Here is a 20457-nt window from a genome sequence, read left to right as displayed (position 1 = left end):
CACACACACACACACACACACACACACACACACACACACACACACACACACACACACACACACAGCAGAGCCTCTCTACTTCAAACCACTCTAAATGGAAAGCTATACATCACTGGCATCCGTCTAAAGTGGCCATGCTACTGATAGCATGGAGACACACAGACAGACAGACAGAGAGAAGGCCATGATTATATGGAAAAAAGCATTACTGGAGGACTCTAGTCCCTATTCTGGACAAGTCGTCATAATTCAGTGAAAACACACAAACATTCAGGAAAAACAGAAGAGCTGTTGGGTCCCATTTTTATAGTCTTTGGTATGACCCGGCCGGGGATCGAACCCCGACATCCCAGACTCAGGGTGGACACTAACCACAACGCTCACACTGCAATGCACTGTGATGTTTCGGCTGAGAGATTTGGTGTAGACAGAGGGACAAAGCAGTCCAAAATATCAGATATACTGTACTAGTTCGCAACGCATCGCGATGCGCTCTATGAGCTTGTACCCGTATACAGTAGCGTTTCCGAGCCCTGTGAACGATAGGTCAGGAGCTGATCTCTTTCTGTAGCATGAAGCAGATTGATGTACAAGTACACCCCCTGGACATGACGCTATGTAACAACGTATGTATGTTGCAGGAACTTACCCCGAATCCAACCCTTGATGTTGAGTGCCAAGCAGGGAGGCATTGGGTCTCATATTTATAGTCTTTATGGTATGATGGAACCTGACCTACCCACATGGACACTGAGCTGGTTCTACAAGCTCTACTACATGCTTGTGGATCAGCTATATTCTGTGAACGACGATCATTATGATGGGGTATACTATCAACCTTGTCGCCTCTTCATGCAGTGGACGCTACTGTCATTGCATGCAGATGCAGATCAGCCTGCATCTGGTCACTCTTTGCAAAAGCTGGCAATTGGACAAGCAAATATTTCCAAACATTTCTGCCAGGGGTCGGAGAAAGAAAATAAAAGGAGCAATTGATTCCAAATGTGTGTCGTCTCTGGCCTCTCTGTGTTCTCTATCACCATTACAGACTGTTAGCATGTCATGATGTTAGAGCTGCAATTCACAACTTATTTTATGAACAACCTGTGTACAACCAAGCTGTATTGGTAAAGTTAATAGAAATAATAGAATATAACACATCTGCAGTGGTAGATGTTTGGTTTCCCAAGACCATGGTTCGAATCCTAGTTTGTTGCAGTTGCAATTAAAGTAGGCTACGCTACATCTCTCCGACTTACAAATTGCAAACTGCATTACATCATAACTTTTACATGAGCTTGTAGATATTAAAAACAACAAATTTGCCACAAATAGGAACACCAGGGTTAAATAAATACTAAAAATAAATGAAAAATCCGCACACCAATTAATGCTCCCAAAATTTATTTTACTGAATGTTGTAAAATGTAATACCATTGAATACCATTCAGTAAAATATTTTTTGGGAGCATTAATTGGTGTGTGGATTTTTCATTTCTTCTCTATGACTTTAGTTTGATCCAGCACCCAGGTATAGATATGCGTGTCCTTTTGGACTGTTTGTTCAGCCTCCTCTACTACTTAAATAAATACTATATCAAACATATCACACAGTCTACAGTGAGTGCATCAGTCTACAGTGAGTGCATCAACAACAATCTTGACTAGCAACAAGCACAACACTACTGGCAACTGAACACTGCAAAACAATAGCCTACTGTACAGTACCTGTCTGCAGAGAAGCACATTCTAGAAATTAAATGACCACACACCCCTCCGTACAGTGCACAAACAGAAGTAAAAGGAACCGTATGGGTCCATTTGTACTTCACTCTTCGGACTCGGAGTTGAGGGTTTTTACTGTATAGTCTGCCTGTCAAAAGCCATCCTCGCAGCATGACTGATGTGTGTTTAGGCATCATGGTGTGCTGCCTGGGTGTGTTGTGTTTTGGGATGCTCACTTGTTGAGTTTGGTGATGTAGATCTTGATGTGGCTGAAGTCGGGCCTCTCTGCGGGGTCCTCGGCCCAGCAGCCGTCCATCAGGAAGGTCAGTTCCTCACAGTGGCAGCTGTTGTCTGTCGTAGGACGGAAGTACGGCCTCTGGCCGTTCCGCACCTTCTGCACGATCTCTGCCATGGGGTAGATAAGATACCTTTATTGATCACCCACAGAGGGAATTCAGGTGCCAGAGACACAGCAGTAAAAGTTACAGACACAGGGCATAGATAGAAGTATACGTATGTTATGAGTACAAGAGTTGCCATAAAGACACAATCAATTCTGAATAAAAGTATGGTGTATGCACCCTATACAATCCTCCCGCCCCGGATAGGAACTTTATGACGTGAATATATTTTATGAATATGTTCTTACCATGGCACAGTGCAGCAGTTACAGTTTAATTGTAACGATTCATTAATGATCATGAAACCAAGACTCCAGAACAGGTGTTGCCGCTCTCCACTCATCATGGGAGTGGTTGAGGAGGACTGGTATAAAACATAATGTTTCATTTAATATTCTTAGTATGAGTCTGGGAGCGTGACAGTGAATAAAATATGATATTATGAGTGGCATCATTGGCATGTAGCACCCATCTGGTTATTATCCACCACTGATTGTAATTACTGTGAGAGTACGAGTAAGTGGCGAGCGAAGAAGATGGTAAAACCACAATAGTCAATGAAATGAAATAATCGTTTTGGTGATCTAGGCAAAAGTTTGAAATAATCGTGATATTGATTTGTATTATTATCCCCCCCCCCCCAAAAAAAATACATTTTAAGACCTACATGCTTACAACAGGTCACGATGCAATTTGTCTCCGATGCAATAAAATACATTATAAATAAATAATTAAATCAGTATAATCCACCATCTGTCCTCAAGTGTATGTGAACGGAGACAAACTCAAGAGCTCCCAAACTGATCCAGTGGAATGCAGTATAAAGTGTTCACTGATGCCACTGCTTGTAGCGGGGATAGTAGCCATCTTTACTCACCATTCATTTCACACCTGTATGCCCTAGAAAAGCTAATAGTCTAGGCACCAGTACCCCTATGGTGTGCGTGGATCAATCTAGGGCAGCAATTCCCAACTTGGGGGGAACCTGGGTGTGTTGCAAGTGGGCCCCTAAGTAACTGACAAAACGCTGTAAAAACGTACGTTAAATGTACTCTGTGCATTTCACTGTGTGGGGATTCCACGGAATAAAGCGAACTAAAATTTTACGACTGAACGTTTAATGATGATGTTTAGGTATTCTAGAAATCATAATCTAAAACCATGTTGCTGCTGTTCCACATACAGCCAACCAGTGGAAGAAATCACAGATTGAGGCTTTATTGCTTTTATTACATTTGGAAGATGCTTCTACTGCTAGTCTTATCTAAAATGACTAATAACCGAAAATAGCCCATCTACAAGCTCACAACACGTCGCACTGCGACGTGTTGTGAGCTTGTAGATAGGCTATTTTCAGTGGGCATAATGCTTTATAGAAGACATGCATGGGCTTCCATGGAATGGGAATGGCTGAAACTATCTCGTGGCGACTGAGAACTTTAATCCATGGGATTCACAAAATCCACATGTTACCTTTGGGGCTGAGGTCCAAGCCTTCCACACAGAATGGGCCACATGTTGTTACCTTTGGGGCTGAGGTCCATGCCTTCCACACAGAACAGGACACACATTGTTACCTTTGGGGCTGAGGTCCATGCCTTCCACACAGTATGGGCCACATGTTGTTACCTTTGGGGCTGAGGTCCATGCCTTCCACACAGAACGGGCCACATGTTGTTACCTTTGGGGCTGAGGTCCATGCCTTCCACACAGAACGGGCCACATGTTGTTACCTTTGGGGCTGAGGTCCATGCCTTCCACACAGAACGGGCCACATGTTGTTACCTTTGGGGCTGAGGTCCATGCCTTCCACACAGAACAGGCCACACATTGTTACCTTTGGGGCTGAGGTCCATGCCTTCCACACAGAACGGGCCACATGTTGTTACCTTTGGGGCTGAGGTCCATGCCTTCCACACAGAACAGGCCACACATTGTTACCTTTGGGGCTGAGGTCCATGCCTTCCACACAGAACGGGCCACATGTTGTTACCTTTGGGGCTGAGGTCCATGCCTTCCACACAGAACGGGCCACATGTTGTTACCTTTGGGGCTGAGGTCCATGCCTTCCACACAGAACAGGCCACATGTTATTACCTTTGGGGCTGAGGTCCATGCCTTCCACATAGAACGGTCCATTTCTCAGGGCTATCTCCTGCAGTATGATGCCAAAGCTGTACACGTCGCCCTTCACGGTCCCTTGTGGAGGGTGGCGGTCGTAAATCAGCAGCTCCGGGGCTGTCCACAGCTTCTCTGAAAGGGAAGAACTGGTCTAATTACCAACACTGACAAACTGTCTTCCATAGCCAATTAAACCCTATATTGACTGGGGCCCCCTAGTGGTTCCCAAACTTTTTATTTATTTAGCTCGAGACCCAAAAGACCTGTAGATTTAGTACTAGTAGGTGTGCCCAGTAGGTGTGTGTGTGTGCGGTGAGGGTTCCCGGGGGGGAACCAGTGACATACACTACAGTAATAATCTCCGTACTGGACGACAGAGGAGGACGTGGACATACTTGCGTAGAGTGCGTGCGTGTCGTCGTTTTCACAGGACGAGCGGAAGCTGGACAGGCCATAGTCTGTGATCTTCAGGACGAAGCGACTGTCCACCACGCAGTTGGACGACTTCAGGTTGCCATGGCAGCCGATGTAGCTGTTGTGGAGATAGTTCATTCCCTAGAGGAGAGAGAGAGAGAGAGAGAGAGGCATTGGTGGAGAAAAAAGTCGTTTATACTGCAATGTAGAAAAAATAAATAGTAATTACTAATTACTATAGTCCGGCAGCCGGGGGTGTGGAGTGGGAAATTTGCCATTGCATCATTGTATTAATAGCCTATGCTGCCTCCCAGTTATACCTTACAGTAATTTCAAGACAAAGTAGGATAATTGCTTCATCAAGCTGCTTTTGTGTATTTTTCTACTTGGCTGTGCTGTATGCTGTTCAAGTCTGACAATACACACTGTCACAAAAAAACCATGAACGGGGCCTCCCGATCCTTAAGGCCGCCCTGTATAGGATGTTAATGGTATGGTCACATACCCCTAAAAATAATTTGCTCAATACCGACAGCCGGTCAGCAAGTGGATTCATGAATGTATGTAAAATTGTAAATAGACAATATTTTAGGCCAATAAAAATAAACTATATACCACATTTCCCACTTTAACAAAAGAAGCCTGTTTGCTGCCGGACTACTACTGTTAAGTAATAGTTCCTGAAATCAAATTTATAAAAGAGAGAGAAAAGTACAAAGGTTTTGGCATCAAAATGTACTTAAAGTACCAAAAGTAAAAGTACTCATTATGCAGAATATGACATTTACAATTTTTAAGTACAAAAAAAGTATTTCAAAATGGTACTTAAGCACAGTACTTGAGTACATGTACTTAGTTACTTGGTTAGTTACCCCTGGAGAGAGGAGTGTGTACTGTACTATATAGATGATCACTGGACCATTCGTCTCCTACAGCAAATCATACACATTTAACCCAATTCTTCTGCCTACACGTGTATCATGTCCTAGTATGAGCCAATAGGGGAAGGGGATCAACGTCGCGTGTGACCCCACAAAAACTCTGAAACTCAAAGTGCAATATCTCCCTTGGCCAAAAAAGCAGACGGGAAAGGGAGAGTACAAAATGGTAACCAAAATGGACCTGTACTCTCTCAGAGTTACAGAATGAATGAATTAACACTTCCAACATGTTACTGTGCACGCAAATAAGACACATGCAAATCCGGCAATGTGGAAATAATGTGATTTGAGTTTGAACATGTGAGCAATTTGCAAGTGTTCTCAGGAAATCCAAGGACAGAACATTTAAAACGGGGGCGTTCTCCCCTTATGAAAGCCTTGGTAGTTCCTTTGGGGCGATGTCGGACAATAAATGCACTCATGTACAACATTCTGGGGGGGACAGGACATTCGAGTCATATATCCCTCAAACATATCTGCGTGCTATCTGCGTGGAGCAATTTAGTTTGGAGTGCTTTGTCACGCACAACGTATTTCAATAGTGTCCATTCAAGAGACTCTCTGTCTCTCAACAAAAGCCCCTTTGTTAAGGCGGACTAAAAATAAGCTGCTAAAATACACGGATGATTAGTTTTGATTAAGCTAAAAGGATTTCTTACGGTAAGGTTGTAATTATATTCCTGGCCGACACTTAGACCATATACGCTGCCAGTGTATAGGTTTTTATTCAATAAATATACCACATTAAACCATTTCCTCTCTCTCTCTCTCCCTCTCTAAATTGTGGCATTTATTTTTACTTAGCTTGAGTATTTACTTTACACAGTTCTACTCCATTACATCTAAAGCCCAAACCACACCAAAGGGTCGAGATGGGACGAGACGGTTTTAGCGGTCGTCCCAGCGGTGTGATATGTCCTGGCTGTTGAACGTCGACCCAAGTGATTCAACTACCGGTAGTTCAATTCAATTCAATGGCCCAAACCCAATGGGTCGCCATGCAACCCCTTGCAACCGTTTGGTTGCAAGTTTGGTAAGCCTGAGTTGACCATAGTTTAATGACCCTGAGTTGAGTGTACTCTACTGACCATAGTTTAATGAAAGAAACGACAGTGGGGTGCAGACTCACAGCAAACAGCCTTTAAGTAACAGTCGGCACTCACAGAATACATTTCATTTGCATTCTTTAACACAGTGCTTCTCTGAGTGGGGTCCCAGGACCCCACTTTGAACTATTCTCAAGAAATCTTGAGATTTTCTGAGAATGTTTGAATATGTTTTTGTCATTTTTAACACCACAAATCTCACATAGGGTACTGCAAATTATTTTCAGATGGGGGTCTGCGGCCAAAAAAAGAAGAAAAGAGAAGGAGGAGAAAAGAAAAGGTTTGAGAACCACTGTGATACAGCAGTCTCAGGCCACCCAGAACCACTGGGATACACCCCAGGAGCAGTCTCAGGCCGTCCAGAACCACTGGGATACACCCCAGGAGCAGTCTCAGGCCGCCCAGAACCACTGGGATACACCCCAGGAGCAGTCTGAGGACACCCAGAACCACTGGGATACACCCCAGGAGCAGTCTGAGGACGCCCAGAACCACTGGGATACACCCCAGGAGCAGTCTGAGGACACCCAGAACCACTGGGATACACCCCAGGAGCAGTCTGAGGACACCCAGAACCACTGGGATACACCCCAGGAGCAGTCTCAGGCCGTCCTCGGCACTTACTCAGTGTGTCATTATAGGTCATACCTTTACTATGTCGTTGATCAGCGAGTAGCGGAACATCCAGTCCAGGTTAATGCTCTCGTTCTCCAAAATGTCCTGTGAAAACACACGCGAGAAAGCATCTTTTAAACATTGGTGGTGACGCGTTGTGAGCTTGTAGATTTGTTGACGAAACTGTCAATATTTTGAGTCTCAGTTTTAGTCATCACAGCTTAGTTTTTATTTCGTTTTTATTTAGTTATCATCAGTGAAAAAAGTTGAACTTTTTTCGTCATAGTTTTAGTCGACATCAACACTAATCAGCATGGACAGAGCTTCTCTAAGAGAAATCCGCCACCACATGTTTAGCCTCAAAGTTATATATGTTTCAACATCGCAGCCATTACAAAGTTATTCATTCATTCGAGATTTATTTATTCTCCAAAATTACACAGAGTAATTAAACTCATTTGCAGTGTGGCCACTTTACTGTCCATTAATGGTACAGCATTTTGACGTAACATCCAAATGCTTTAACTAATACCAGAGAGCCATTGAGAGTTGTGTCAACGAGAGGTCAGAAGGTCGCGTGCTTCATCAACAGCCCATTAAGAGGTATTCAATGTTTGGAACCTATTCATAGGGTGACCAACAACCCCGCTTAATAACTATAAGATACAATTTCAAAAACAGCAAAAAATTGAAATACCCTACAAGCTCACAACGTGTCGCATTGCTACACGTTGTGACTGAGTTTGTTCATCTGTTATTTTCTTGTATTTTCCTCAGGATGGATGGACTAGGACAATTATTTAAGCTCTTGGCAGTGGTGGAAAAAGTACTTTGGACGTGCAGTTCCTCTCTACACAGCATTCTGAGATCGTGGAGGAGTTGTCTGGTTTGCGTGAGACGGTGACAAGCGTTCCTCACTCTACTCGTTCTTGTCATCGCTGGGCACACCAAAACAAACTATATGCATATTCTTTGTTTACATGATCCGTTATTGCTGTGTAAAATAATCATACTGATGGGAGTGACGTTAACGGAGATGACGCCGCTCTTTCTATCCCAACGGCTGTGTACTTCAACTATTAAAGAGCACAAAAAAGTGCCAACATTTTATAGCCTCGAATAACTGTCCGTCTCTGTCGGGTGGAAAGTGAAACCTCATATGTCCAAAACAATTACTTCTCAGGATAAAAATTCCAAAACAGCAAAAGCAGCAGATCGACAAGCTTGTGGATCTGCTACTTTTGAAGCTTACACGGTAGGCTATGTGTGATGCTTTAGTGAAGCTTACACGGTAGGCTATGTGTGATGCTTTAGTATGATCAAGAAGCTTACACGGTAGGCTATGTGTGATGCTTTAGTATGATCAAGAAGCTTACACGGTAGGCTATGTGTGATGCTTTAGTATGATCAAGAAGGGATTACACGGTAGGCTATGTGTGATGCTTTACACGGTAGGCTATGTGTGATGCTTTAGTATGATCAAGAAGGGATTACACGGTAGGCTATGTGTGATGCTTTACACGGTAGGCTATGTGTGATGCTTTAGTATGATCAAGAAGGGATTTACACGGTAGGCTATGTGTGATGCTTTAGTATGATCAAGAAGGGATTTACCTACACGGTAGGCTATGTGTGATGCTTTAGTATGATCAAGAAGGGATTTACCTACACGGTAGGCTATGTGTGATGCTTTAGTATGATCAAGAAGGGATTTACCTACACGGTAGGCTATGTGTGATGCTTTAGTATGATCAAGAAGGGATTTACCAAGGGAAGAATTTACCAAAAAAAAAGAACATCAAAAAGTTAGAATATTGAGATAAGAGGTTTATGCCCGACAGCAACAATATTCTTAATCATGCAGGATACATGGTGCCAAAGTAACTTTTACTTTGCTGGAGACACCCTGGAACCCCCACAAGGACCCCCGGGCCCCACTTTGAGAACCAATAATCTAGCTCTTCCTTATTTGGCAGTGGAGACAGTGCAGTGCATTGAGCTAGCATGTGAAAACCTCTAGGCACAACCGCACAAGCCAAGAACAAAGTTTCCTAACGTATCATGTGTTATTTCAGTGTATCATAAAACAAATCAGACAAGGTTGCATGTCCTCTGTCAAGTAGTCTGTAGACGTTTTTGTACAAAAATAAAGTATCTCTAAAAAAACATCAAAGGCTCTCAGACACAGTAAAGCTTGTTTTGGACTGACGCCACTTTTGGAGCCATCACATTCACAACTCAACTTGACTCTACTCTGCTTTTTTGGTATACCCATCGGGCCAAAGTTGTGGATAGTGCCTGGTCTGGTACTCAGACTACCGATTGGTCAGAGAGAATTGTCACTTGTGCAGCTCGTTGCATCACGACGGTCTCCCCTATACTGCTATCTAAGCTCATAATACTTGACACACTTTTAAACTAGCCATTGTAACGGTGAAATGAATCAATATTTAGCAGCTGCATGTTTGCATTGTTTATGTTGGACGGTACATGTGAAATAGAGAATGTGCTCAGAGATGTAACTACCGGTATGTATGTAATTATGAATTGGTGTTGTAATCAGACCCATTTAAAGAGAGTTAAGACGCTCTTTGATCAAGACGCGATCGCGTGATTTATCTAACACAGTAGTAGTGTTTGAAACACCCCAAATACTGTTTGGAATTATACAGTAGTGTCTGGAACTAATGGTTGCCTGATGGCAAGAGTTACAACATTGTTAGATAAAATAAAAGCAACAACTGTCCACTTTAGGGAGTCTAAAACCATTCAGACACCAGTTGACATCAAAGGTCTCCTTTTTGATATTGTGAAGAACTTCTGTTTTTTTACATATTCATTTCAGATCTCCCTCTCCTGATCTCTAAACACCAGTTGCAGCAATTAAATCCGGCACAACAGAGACGATAGTTTCTGGGATGGCTTTAAAAACAATATCTACAAAATCACTGATCAGTGTCTCCCACGCTACCTTAGAGAGCATCCTTACAGGAGGCATAGTGGAGTGTTTTGTTTTTCATTAAAAAAAAATTATCTCTTTGTTATTTATATACATTTAGAGAAAGCCAGGGCACGTGCATTGCATTGCATTTGAATGTACATGGTAGTGTGTATATTTCAAATGGGCATACCATACTGTAGTAACTCAGTGGTCACAGCATGAACGTGACCCCTGTGTGGTCATGGTCAGGGGTCCAATTCCCACTTGGCCATCCATGAATTCTAAGAATGTACATACGTGCTCAAAGGACTAGAGGGAAGCAGCTGACTTCGCTGTGTCTTCATCTTTACCCGACATAGAGTGTGATAATGCTGTGGTGTGGATGGTTGCTGCATTAGGTGATAATGTTGTGGTGTGGATGGTTGCTGCATTAGGTGATAATGTTGTGGTGTGGATGGTTGCTGCATTAGGTGATAATGCCGTGGTGTGGATGGTTGCTGCATTAGGTGATAATGCCGTGGTGTGGATGGTTGCTGCATTAGGTGATAATGTTGTGGTGTGGATGGTTGCTGCATTAGGTGATAATGCAGTGGTGTGGATGGTTGCTGCATTAGGTGATAATGCTGTGGTGTGGATGGTTTCTGCATTAGGTGATAATGCCGTGGTGTGGATGGTTGCTGCATTAGGTGATAATGTTGTGGTGTGGATGGTTGCTGCATTAGGTGATAATGCAGTGGTGTGGATGGTTGCTGCATTAGGTGATAATGCCGTGGTGTGGATGGTTGCTGCATTAGGTGATAATGCCGTGGTGTGGACGGTTGCTGCATTAGGTGATAATGTTGTGGTGTGGATGGTTGCTGCATTAGGTGTGCAGTTTGTGCACAAAGACACGCACATCTCATTGCCGTGTTCAGTACTATGAAAGGCAAACAAGAAGTTGCGCACACTGTAGCTCTCTTACAATTACTTTTTATTCAGGTATCCAACAAGATCTTTTTGGATGCCTAAATAATCAAATTAAATATACTTTAAGGGAGCTGCAGGGTGCGGGCCTCCTAGTTTGTCTTTGACACCTGTTCGTTTTGGGACCATGCAGAACCTGCCTTCAGGTTTTTTGCATGCGTTTTCTACAAGCTCTTTTGATCTGGTCAGTGGCATAGTATGGCCACTCCTCTTTAAAAAAGAAAAATACAACTTTCACACTCTGCAAGTACAAGTTTCACTTTAGCATTTCCTGGTTGTACAGAGAGTGAGGTCTTATTTTTTAGCCACATGGACTCTAGCGTCTCTATTCTGGGGTGAACCTCCAGCGAAAATAGCTGATCTAGATCGGCTATTCTTGGCAAAGAGGTTTGGTGTAGGGGGAAAATACGAGGGGACCTACTGTAGCATACAGCCCTGGGGGTTAAGGGGACATATATACATACTGTACAGTACACAGAGGCAAACCCAGTGCTAGGCAGCTTGGCAATTTGGCCAGAACATGAAAACGTACAAAGGCTCAACCATTTTATCATGTGTGGGGACCATAATATAATATAATATAAAATAAATATAATAACTGGGAGGCCGGGGTTCGATCCCCGGCCGGGTCATACGAAAGACTGTAAAAATGGGACCCAATGCCTCCCTGCTTGGCACTTAGCATCAATGGGTTGGATTGGGGGGTCAAATCAACGAATCAATTGATTCCCGAGCGCGGCACGGCTGCAGCTCATCGCTCCAAGAGATGGGTCAAATGCAGAGAACAAGTTTCACTGCGGTAACGTGTGTGACAAATAGTAAGACTTTGACTTTGACATACAAAACGAGTACACACAGACACATAAACAGATGTCATACATATTCTGAAGAAAACCTGGAGACTGACATTCAGTATTGTGACTTGCGAGTAAAATAAGAACATTATAATGGTGTGTATAAAACAAAATCTAGAATTTTCCACGGACGAGGCCAAGTCTCTAATGGCTACGAGGTAAGTGCTATCTCTCGCTTCAGAGATAGCACTTACCTCGTAGCCATTAGACATCTGAACTTGACTCATTAGGCACAGTTGGGCTGATGGATGGATGTATGTAGCAATATGCATATAGCACTTTAAAAAACTGAATGAAATTTCCTATGCTACTGGGTTTGTATTGTATTGTCCTTCTTGTTTTTGTATCTATGGTTGTCTGCATAGATATATATAAGAAAGCTAGATGGCTCACCGTTGCTATGTGGCGGCCATGGTACCTCGGGGCTACATAACATTGCGTCTATGGGGCATGTACTTTTATATAACCACAACTTGCTCAATTTTCAACCGATTTTCAAACGGTTTGGTTTGTTATAAACGTCAGAGACGTCCACATACTCATATGCTTTTATACGACGTTCATATAAAAAAACAAAATGAAGCAGATAAGCGTCCTGTCCACGTTGACGTTTGTAATAAACCAAGCCGTTTGTAAATCCGTCAAGATTTGAGCGAGTTATGACTGTTTTTGTTTGAGCTGCCATTGAACATACTGTACTGTAGCACCGAAGTAAGATGGCTGCCGGGTGAACGACGTCAGAAACTCTGCCTTAAGCCATCTAGACTTTATATATATCTATGATTGTCTGTATATGTTGATGAACCAAGACACATTCCTATCAACTTGTTGACATGGCAAATAAATTATTGAATCTTGAATCTTGAAGTCTTGCTGCCATGGACACATTTGTCTGTGGCGTGTACTACGGACATATTGATGACCCCTGCAAGTGAGAACCACAGCTAGTAGAGATCTTACCTGCAGACTGCCCCTCGGGCAGTATTCCGTCACAATGCAGATGTTGGGAGGGTCAATACAGGCCCCGATAAACCTGGTCAGGTGGTTGAACTGCACGTCCCTCATCTGAAAATAACCACAAACAACATCATCATCATCACCACCACCACAGACGTTGACGTTTAAATCTTTCCAGCTTCGCGTCCCCTCTAAGCCCCATGGAAATAGCGGGGAGGACTGACTGGTTCATTTATAGAAAACGTTTGAAAAAAAAGAAAGAAAAGAAAACTCTGCCAGAAACTTCCATCAGAATGGTCTATTTACAGTTTAGGCCTGGGTTGGCATAGTGTCTTTTCTGCGCGTTGAGGAGCATTCCTGCATGGGGCATCTAGTTGACACATGTGCATGTGAATAAATTGCCCTTGGTGGTTATGAATGAGCCAGTTGTACTGAGGAGTTACACACTGAGCGAAGAGGAGGAGCAGGGGGGGGGGGCCTTGAGGTGTTGAGACCATGTACTAGCAGCCAGTCAGCGGTGGATGAGGTATACCCCGATTAGTCAGTGGTGGAAAGTAGTCACAGTAAAAGTATGAATACTGCAATGTAAGAAATACGTAAGTCATTAAAAATGTACTTGAGTAAAAGTATTGCTATAAAAATGTACTGGTATTGGTATCAATGTACCAAAAGTAGAAAGTACTCATTATACAGAATGTCCCGTTTCGCAAGATTTAAAATGTTTTGAAAATAGCAGATCAAAGGCGTTGTGAACTTGTAGATCTGCTTTTTTCAAAGAGAGGAAATAGTCTGGAGTACATGTGGATGGATGGAGTAGTATCGAATACATGTAAATACTCAGATAAAGTAAAAGTACCTCAAAACTTTACTCAAGTTAATGTACTCAGTTACTTTCCACCGTGGAATGGCAGTAATATCAGAACCGATCCGAGCAGAAACAAAAACGTCTAAAAACACGGCGGCATGGAAAACATTTATTAATGCCATGCTCTCTTTTTATGATGCTGGACGCCTTCCAAAACAATATAAACACATTCAAACAAACACAACTCCAGCTTTTTAGGGAGCGACAGCTTGGAAAGTACACCGACCGAATGCACAACGACAGCATAAACACGGGGAGAAATCGATGTAATGTTTGAATGATCATTCTTATTCCATTCTGTAAGGGGACATCTTTTTCACATTCAGAGTTAAGATCATTCTCTCTTATTCCTACTCCAAAAGGCAGTGGTTCTCAAAGTGGGGTCCGGGTACCCCCTGGAACCCCCTCAAGGACCCATGGGGGTCCCCGGACCCCACTTTGAGAACTAAGCCAAATCATTGGTAACTCTGATAGTATACAAATGGAACCAAATGGAGGGTCCATTTGCTTCCATTTGTATACTCTGGGTTATGGGAGTCTGTGGCCTAATACAATGTCCTTGAAAGAAATTGAGAATCACTGCAATTAGGGGCCATCTATTTCACATTCATAGTTAAAATCATTCTCTCTTATTCCACTCTGTAAGGGGACTTATTTTTCACATTCAGAGTTAAGATCTTTCTCTTGAATGCGTCAGGGGACATCTTTTTCACATTTCCACATTCAGAATTAAGTATTAAGTTATCACTCAGTATTTCGCTGTGTACCAGCAAAGCACATGAAAGCAATAATGGTCACACGCTCTTGCAGCCAAGCGTGGAAAAACCTTCCAAAACACTGTTCACAACTTTGAAGAAGTTGTGAACTGTTCTTTGGGGTTTTGGAACGCATTTCATGGAAAAAGGCAGAAGGAAGGTGTGAGTGACAGCTGCCCTCACACCAGAAAGAAAAAAATGGGGGGGAAAAAAAGTGAGTTAGTCGCTCCCGTTTCCCGACTCGGGAGAAGTTAGCCTACCCTTTGGCCTATATAATTTCCCCTGCTGAACGCAAGCGAGCGAGAGAGCGAGGGAGGGAGGCGCACCAAAAGGGAGAGAGGAGTAGGCAGCGGTGTAAAGTAACTAAGTACTATTTACTCAAGTACTGTACTTAAGTGCAACACTGAGGTACATTTACTTTACTTGAACATGTTCATTTTTCCAATACTAACTGTTGTTACAAGTTACTCTGCTGATTTTCATTTCATTACTACTACAAAAAAACACACTTCACTATTCAAGATTCTGCCAATGCTTTTCAATCAGGGTCGCGTTTTGTTTTTGTGGAAATCCACGAATGGCAACAAAGCGCTCCTTTCCCGTTGAAAAGCATTGGCCAAATCCAGCGCATAACAGAATCAAACAGAAATGTACCCTTAGGTCAGTGGTTCCCAAACCTTTTCATCTCAAGGACCCCCAAATTGACACAGATTAGTCCACGGACCCACATTTTTAGATATGTGCCAGGGACCCCCATATGAGAAGATTTTTATGGCTCTAGCAGTGATTCTCAACGTGTTTAATTGACATGCATTAGTCTACGGACCCCCATCTAATGGCATTTCTATTGAGACCCCAATTTATATTGTAAAATCAATGTTAATTTAACTCTGAGAGTGTACAATTGGAACCAAATGGTTACAGACCCAAAAGTGTCCATTTGGTTCCAAACTATCATTTAGCTGGGGACCCCCTAGAACTCCCTCAAGGACCCCTGGGGGTCCCCGGACACCAGTTTGGGAACCACTGCCTTAGGTCACACCAATTAAGGCTTACTTCTACCTACAGTATGAGGGTGGATTCTGCCAATGCTTTTCAATGGGAATGGACCGTTTTATTGCCGAAATCCTCAAATGGCAACAAACTGCTCTGTTCCCATTGAAATGCATCGGCAGAATCCGCCCTAAAATTCCAGTCTGACATGACATGACGTAAGCCCAATTCTTTACTTGGTCAATTTGAGTTAGCCGTAGATCAGTGTTTCAATATTTGTATTAAACAGAAAAGGACATGGACAATACATGAACGCATAACACCACATGGGCCATTACGGGCGGGAACCCCCTTCTGTAACAGTTTTTTGATTAAGTACAGAAAACTTAGATCAAGGTCTAGAAGGCATTTCTAAGATCAGCCATGGTCCCAAATGGGTTAACAGTACAATATGGACCTAAAATAAAACAAAAACAAAAAGTATATACAAATCACAAAATATATAATACCATAAGGACATAAGGACAGAAAGTATAGAAATCATAAAATACCTATTCTACGGAGCCCTGGAATGGCCACAGAACAAAATATGTTTTATCTCGTCGAGATAAAACATATTTTGTTCCGTGGCCAACCCAGGGCTCCGTACCTATTCAGACCAGAGTATAATACACATCACACTATACAGTAGCTGCCACCATCTTCTCTTTCATTATGCAGATTCATCCCCTGCCTCCCGATTGTTAGAACATCCTCTGTCACCCCAATACATAGCATTTGACTACTCATCCCCTATATGAGGTGCCAATGGCAGCCATGCTTCTATGAATTCGGCCAAGCTACGGGGCCATAGCCATTTTCAAAAAGGTTTGTCAAATTCAGAAAATCTTTTGCACATTTATTCTGTCACTTCAAGCACATTAAATGTTGATGACCCCTGCTTCATGATGTAGGTAAGAAATGTGTATACTGCTGCCTCCCCCAGGCCAGCCGGGGCTCCTGATGGAGGGGAAAGGAACTGGTTGGAATAATGTGTTCCTTCCACGGAATCCACCCGCTACGTCCAGTGTCCCAATCATGGGATAAAAATAAATAAATGTTTATACAATATGTTTGCACTTTCGCTCGAGGCAAATTTGGAACAGAACATAATTTCCTACATTGTCGTTTTGTTACGCTCACCTACAGCACTAAAGAGTACTTCTTCCAAAAGGTTCCACCACCGAGGAAAAGAAAAGAGGAGTTAGGAGAAACGGGGAGGAGGCAAACGCAGGAGGTTGGAGGAGAGAGAGAGAGCGCTAGCTAGCTTGGAAGACAAGTGGTTAAGTTTCCATTGGCAGGCCTCTCTCTTCCCCATCTGGTTGGCTTTTTCATGAGCCGGGGCCCTGACAGGCCGTCAAGCCCCCGGGGTGTCTGAGTAGCTGCCAGCACAGACGAGATGGCTGTCTCTCTCCTGTGTGTGTGTGTGTGTGTGTGTGTGTTTGTGTGTGTGTGTGTGTGTGTGTGTGTGTGCTTTTTCTGACCGACCCACAGGCCACAGAGGCATCTACTCACTGAAATAAAAAACACCACAGTGTTGGGGTTTTTAACCCCGGCGAGCGTTTCGTACGCTCGCCGGGGTTAAATTAACACGTTGGGTTTTTACAGTGTAAGCACCCCCCCACCGCTCTCTCTCTCCCCCCTCTCTCTTCGCCACGCCGCAGACAGGAGAGAAGAAAGGAGATGAGAGGAAGTGAGGGGGGAGGAAGAGAGAGAGAGAGAGAGAGAGAGAGAGAGAGAGAGAGAGAAGCAGACAGATAATGGGGAGATAGAGAGATGCAGTGAGTACAGTAGAGCAAGGGCTCCCAACGAGAACGCCCAAATATCTATGGCCTCTGATGTGGAGCGTCCTTGGGTTCATGAAAAGGCCCTACATAAATGCAAGCTATTATTATTAAGGCTTATTGCATATTGCAAAATGTCTTGAAAATAAATACATTTTCAACCAGAAAATAGACGATCTACAAGATCACAATGCAGATCACATAGCAAACTATAAGCATTGTGAGCTTGCAAATTGTACATTTTTGCTATTTTTTGTTTTAAATTTTGGGACATCGTGGCAACCTTTTGGCAACTCTTTAAAAGTTATTAAATAGAATTTGAATTTAAATACAAATCATAATACGACTATTTTTTCCCCCTTTTTTTGTCTCCTCTCCTTTACAACTGGCCCCCCTGGCGGACCCCCCTCGGTCTGTGGCCCCCACTTTGAAAACACACATTCTGTAAAAGACAGGCCAGGATGCCAAAAATAATTGTATCCACAGCATGGCTGATAACTTGATTACAAAAGACTTTCCAGACCTTCCAAGAAGCCTGATGTCATTCCTGACTTACGGGTTTCCCTGTGCCTAGCTGGGTTTTTTAGTTTTCACTAAAACTCATAATTAATTCTGTCACGTGTTTTCCCCTTCTGAATATTGCTCATCAATCCCAGTACAATTACTCATGTACAGTACTGAGGTACTTTTTAGTTTACTTAAGTCCATTTTTCAAAACCTTTTACTGGTATTTTTGAAAGATGTGAAGTATTATTTACTTTTGGTACTTTATACGTATTTTGATGCCAAGACTGCCTGTACTTTTATTCAAGTAACACTGAAAGGGTCCGCAGAAAATGATTGATAGTTCGCCAGGAACAAACAGACCTTCACGGGTGAATGTCAGTTCCATTAGTACAGTTACTAATGGAACTGACATTCGGTTCCATTGGAACTCTATTAGAACAGAAACTCACATCCTACTTATTCAAATATTAGTTCTAATATAACTATGCAAACAACACGTCAACCGGAGGAAATTAAGCAGCTGATGCCACGAAAGCAACTGCTTGCGCACTTTTTTGTTGCTGCAACTGTTGTCGCTTTTGTTGTTGATGCAACTGTTCTCCTGCCTTTGTGCATATACGTAGGCCTGACCATGACATCGAATGAAGGAAACTGAAGGATAGACAGAGGTTTTGTGATTTGTAAACTGTGAGGCTCTTTTTCTACCTGGAGGTGGCAATGTTCTTACTTGAATAGTAAGTCATCTTTGTGGCAACACACTTAATAGAATAACCTAATTGTTTACATTCTTATAATACTGTAGGTATAGTAGGTACTCCATTTAAGAGGGTTTATTTGCCAAACATCCAAGGACACCAGCTATTGTGCTTGTTCCACTGCATAAGAACAACAAGAGAGTCTAATAATAACTGCGTGGCTTCCACGTTCAACTGAAAAAGGCTTTGAGACAGTTAATTATCAGCTAATCATCTGGCTGACTGGATGGGATTCCTTGAATTTGTGGGCCAACGTTGCTGAGCTGTGAGCTGCGTAGAGCAGCGCGAGGTGAGCTATGTGGTTTGCTGTATCGTATCAAAAGCAGTTTGAGCTGAGCTGGGATTGGTCTAGCTTCGTATACACAGATAAACTGTGCCCATACAGTGTGGACACAGTGTTTTCTACAAAGACTTATTTTTTTCTTTGTTCGTCATGTATATATATTGTATTTGGCAAGGGTAGGCACTAGGCATAATAACTAAGCTTATTATCTTCAGCCTACACCTTTTTTGGTCATACCAATGTATTATATACAATGTGATATTATTATATCACTACATAATGTTATATCCTTGACCTAAATGGCGTTATATTAGCAAAGATAGGGGTGATTAAAAAAGGTTATGCCAACAAAGGTTATGCCAGCCGGTAGTACTGTAGTCACAATGTAATGCTTTCAAGTTGTTGTGGTTCGAATAGATCAGGGGTGTGGGGGGATCGTATCCTAGCAACACCGAAAGCGCTTACTCTCATTGGTCGTGTCATGAGTAAAATGAGCTGCTGTGCATTCTCAGACACAAGGTTCACACACAGGGGAGCAGGGTGAGAGGAGGAGGACGGCAGAATTGTTGACTTACAGAACACGTCTTATAGTTTCCAAACACGGGATGATTCTGTATTTTACAGGGTGTGTGGTATTGGTAACCCAACGCTGTTTGGAAAATCCCGGTAACGCAAGGTTATAGATTCACGGCCGGGAAAACCTGCGGTGGTACATGTCCCACGGACCAGCACCAGTCCGCGTACCGGTGGTTGGGAACCTCTGTACTATATAGTAGGGGTTTATTAGGCCCTTTTAAAAGGTCTTATGGGGGGAAATATGAATGATATACCTGTAAACAAACAGAGTGAGCTGTAGGAAAGCGTGTGAGCTTAACTTACATGTTTGAGTTCAAACAGGACTTGTCTGGTCAGCTCTATCCTCTTCTTGTTGACGTGTTTGATGGCCACCAGGTTGCCCTGTGTGGAACAAGACAGCAACAGAGAAAGTGTATACACATAAATTACCCACGTAAAAACCCCAGGAAAGTGTTTCTTGTCTCCCAAACATCATTAAAATAAGATCCGTTTACAAAAGGGGTGAAGTGGCCCTTTAAGGCCTTGATACAGTATAGTTGATGTACTACCGAAAAGAGCCGATCTGCATATGCTCACAATACCAAGTATGAATTGTTGTAGTGTAGTGTGTCACTGATGGAAGGTTTACTGTAGCATTAACAACAACGATGACAAGGGTGTAGTGTAAATAAAATGACATGCAACATCCCTGTAATCGTCAATATTGTTATACTGACACACAAGTCCTGTGTTAAATTGATACACAGGACATTTGATCGAGACTTTGGGCACGGATCATGGAAACAGAGAGAGAGAGAGAAAGAGAGATACTCAGAGAAAGAGATCTAGAGAGAGAGAGAGAGGGGGGGGGGGGGGGGGCAGG

At 42.9% G+C, this 20457-nt stretch overlaps 1 protein-coding gene across 1 annotated transcript in view; it reads right to left on the bottom strand.

The window, feature by feature from the left end:
* The window catches only part of npr2 (natriuretic peptide receptor 2), an 82506-nt gene that overhangs the window by 18595 nt on the left and 43454 nt on the right, over window positions 1-20457 (bottom strand). The window contains exons 10-15 of the mRNA XM_080756690.1: window positions 19899-19976; window positions 13042-13146; window positions 7357-7428; window positions 4643-4802; window positions 4224-4379; window positions 1962-2130 (exon numbers count right to left, since the gene is read on the bottom strand). Of these exons, the coding sequence (XP_080612816.1) occupies window positions 1962-2130; window positions 4224-4379; window positions 4643-4802; window positions 7357-7428; window positions 13042-13146; window positions 19899-19976 (740 nt within the window). The remainder of the gene's footprint in view (window positions 1-1961; window positions 2131-4223; window positions 4380-4642; window positions 4803-7356; window positions 7429-13041; window positions 13147-19898; window positions 19977-20457) is intronic.

This window comes from Protomyctophum bolini (genome assembly GCF_963924005.1).
Source record: "Protomyctophum bolini genome assembly, chromosome: 22".
NCBI classification, from domain to species: Eukaryota; Metazoa; Chordata; class Actinopteri; order Myctophiformes; family Myctophidae; genus Protomyctophum; species Protomyctophum bolini.
Note: the sequence above shows the minus strand (reverse complement) of the source record. Positions and strands in the feature narration are given on the sequence as shown.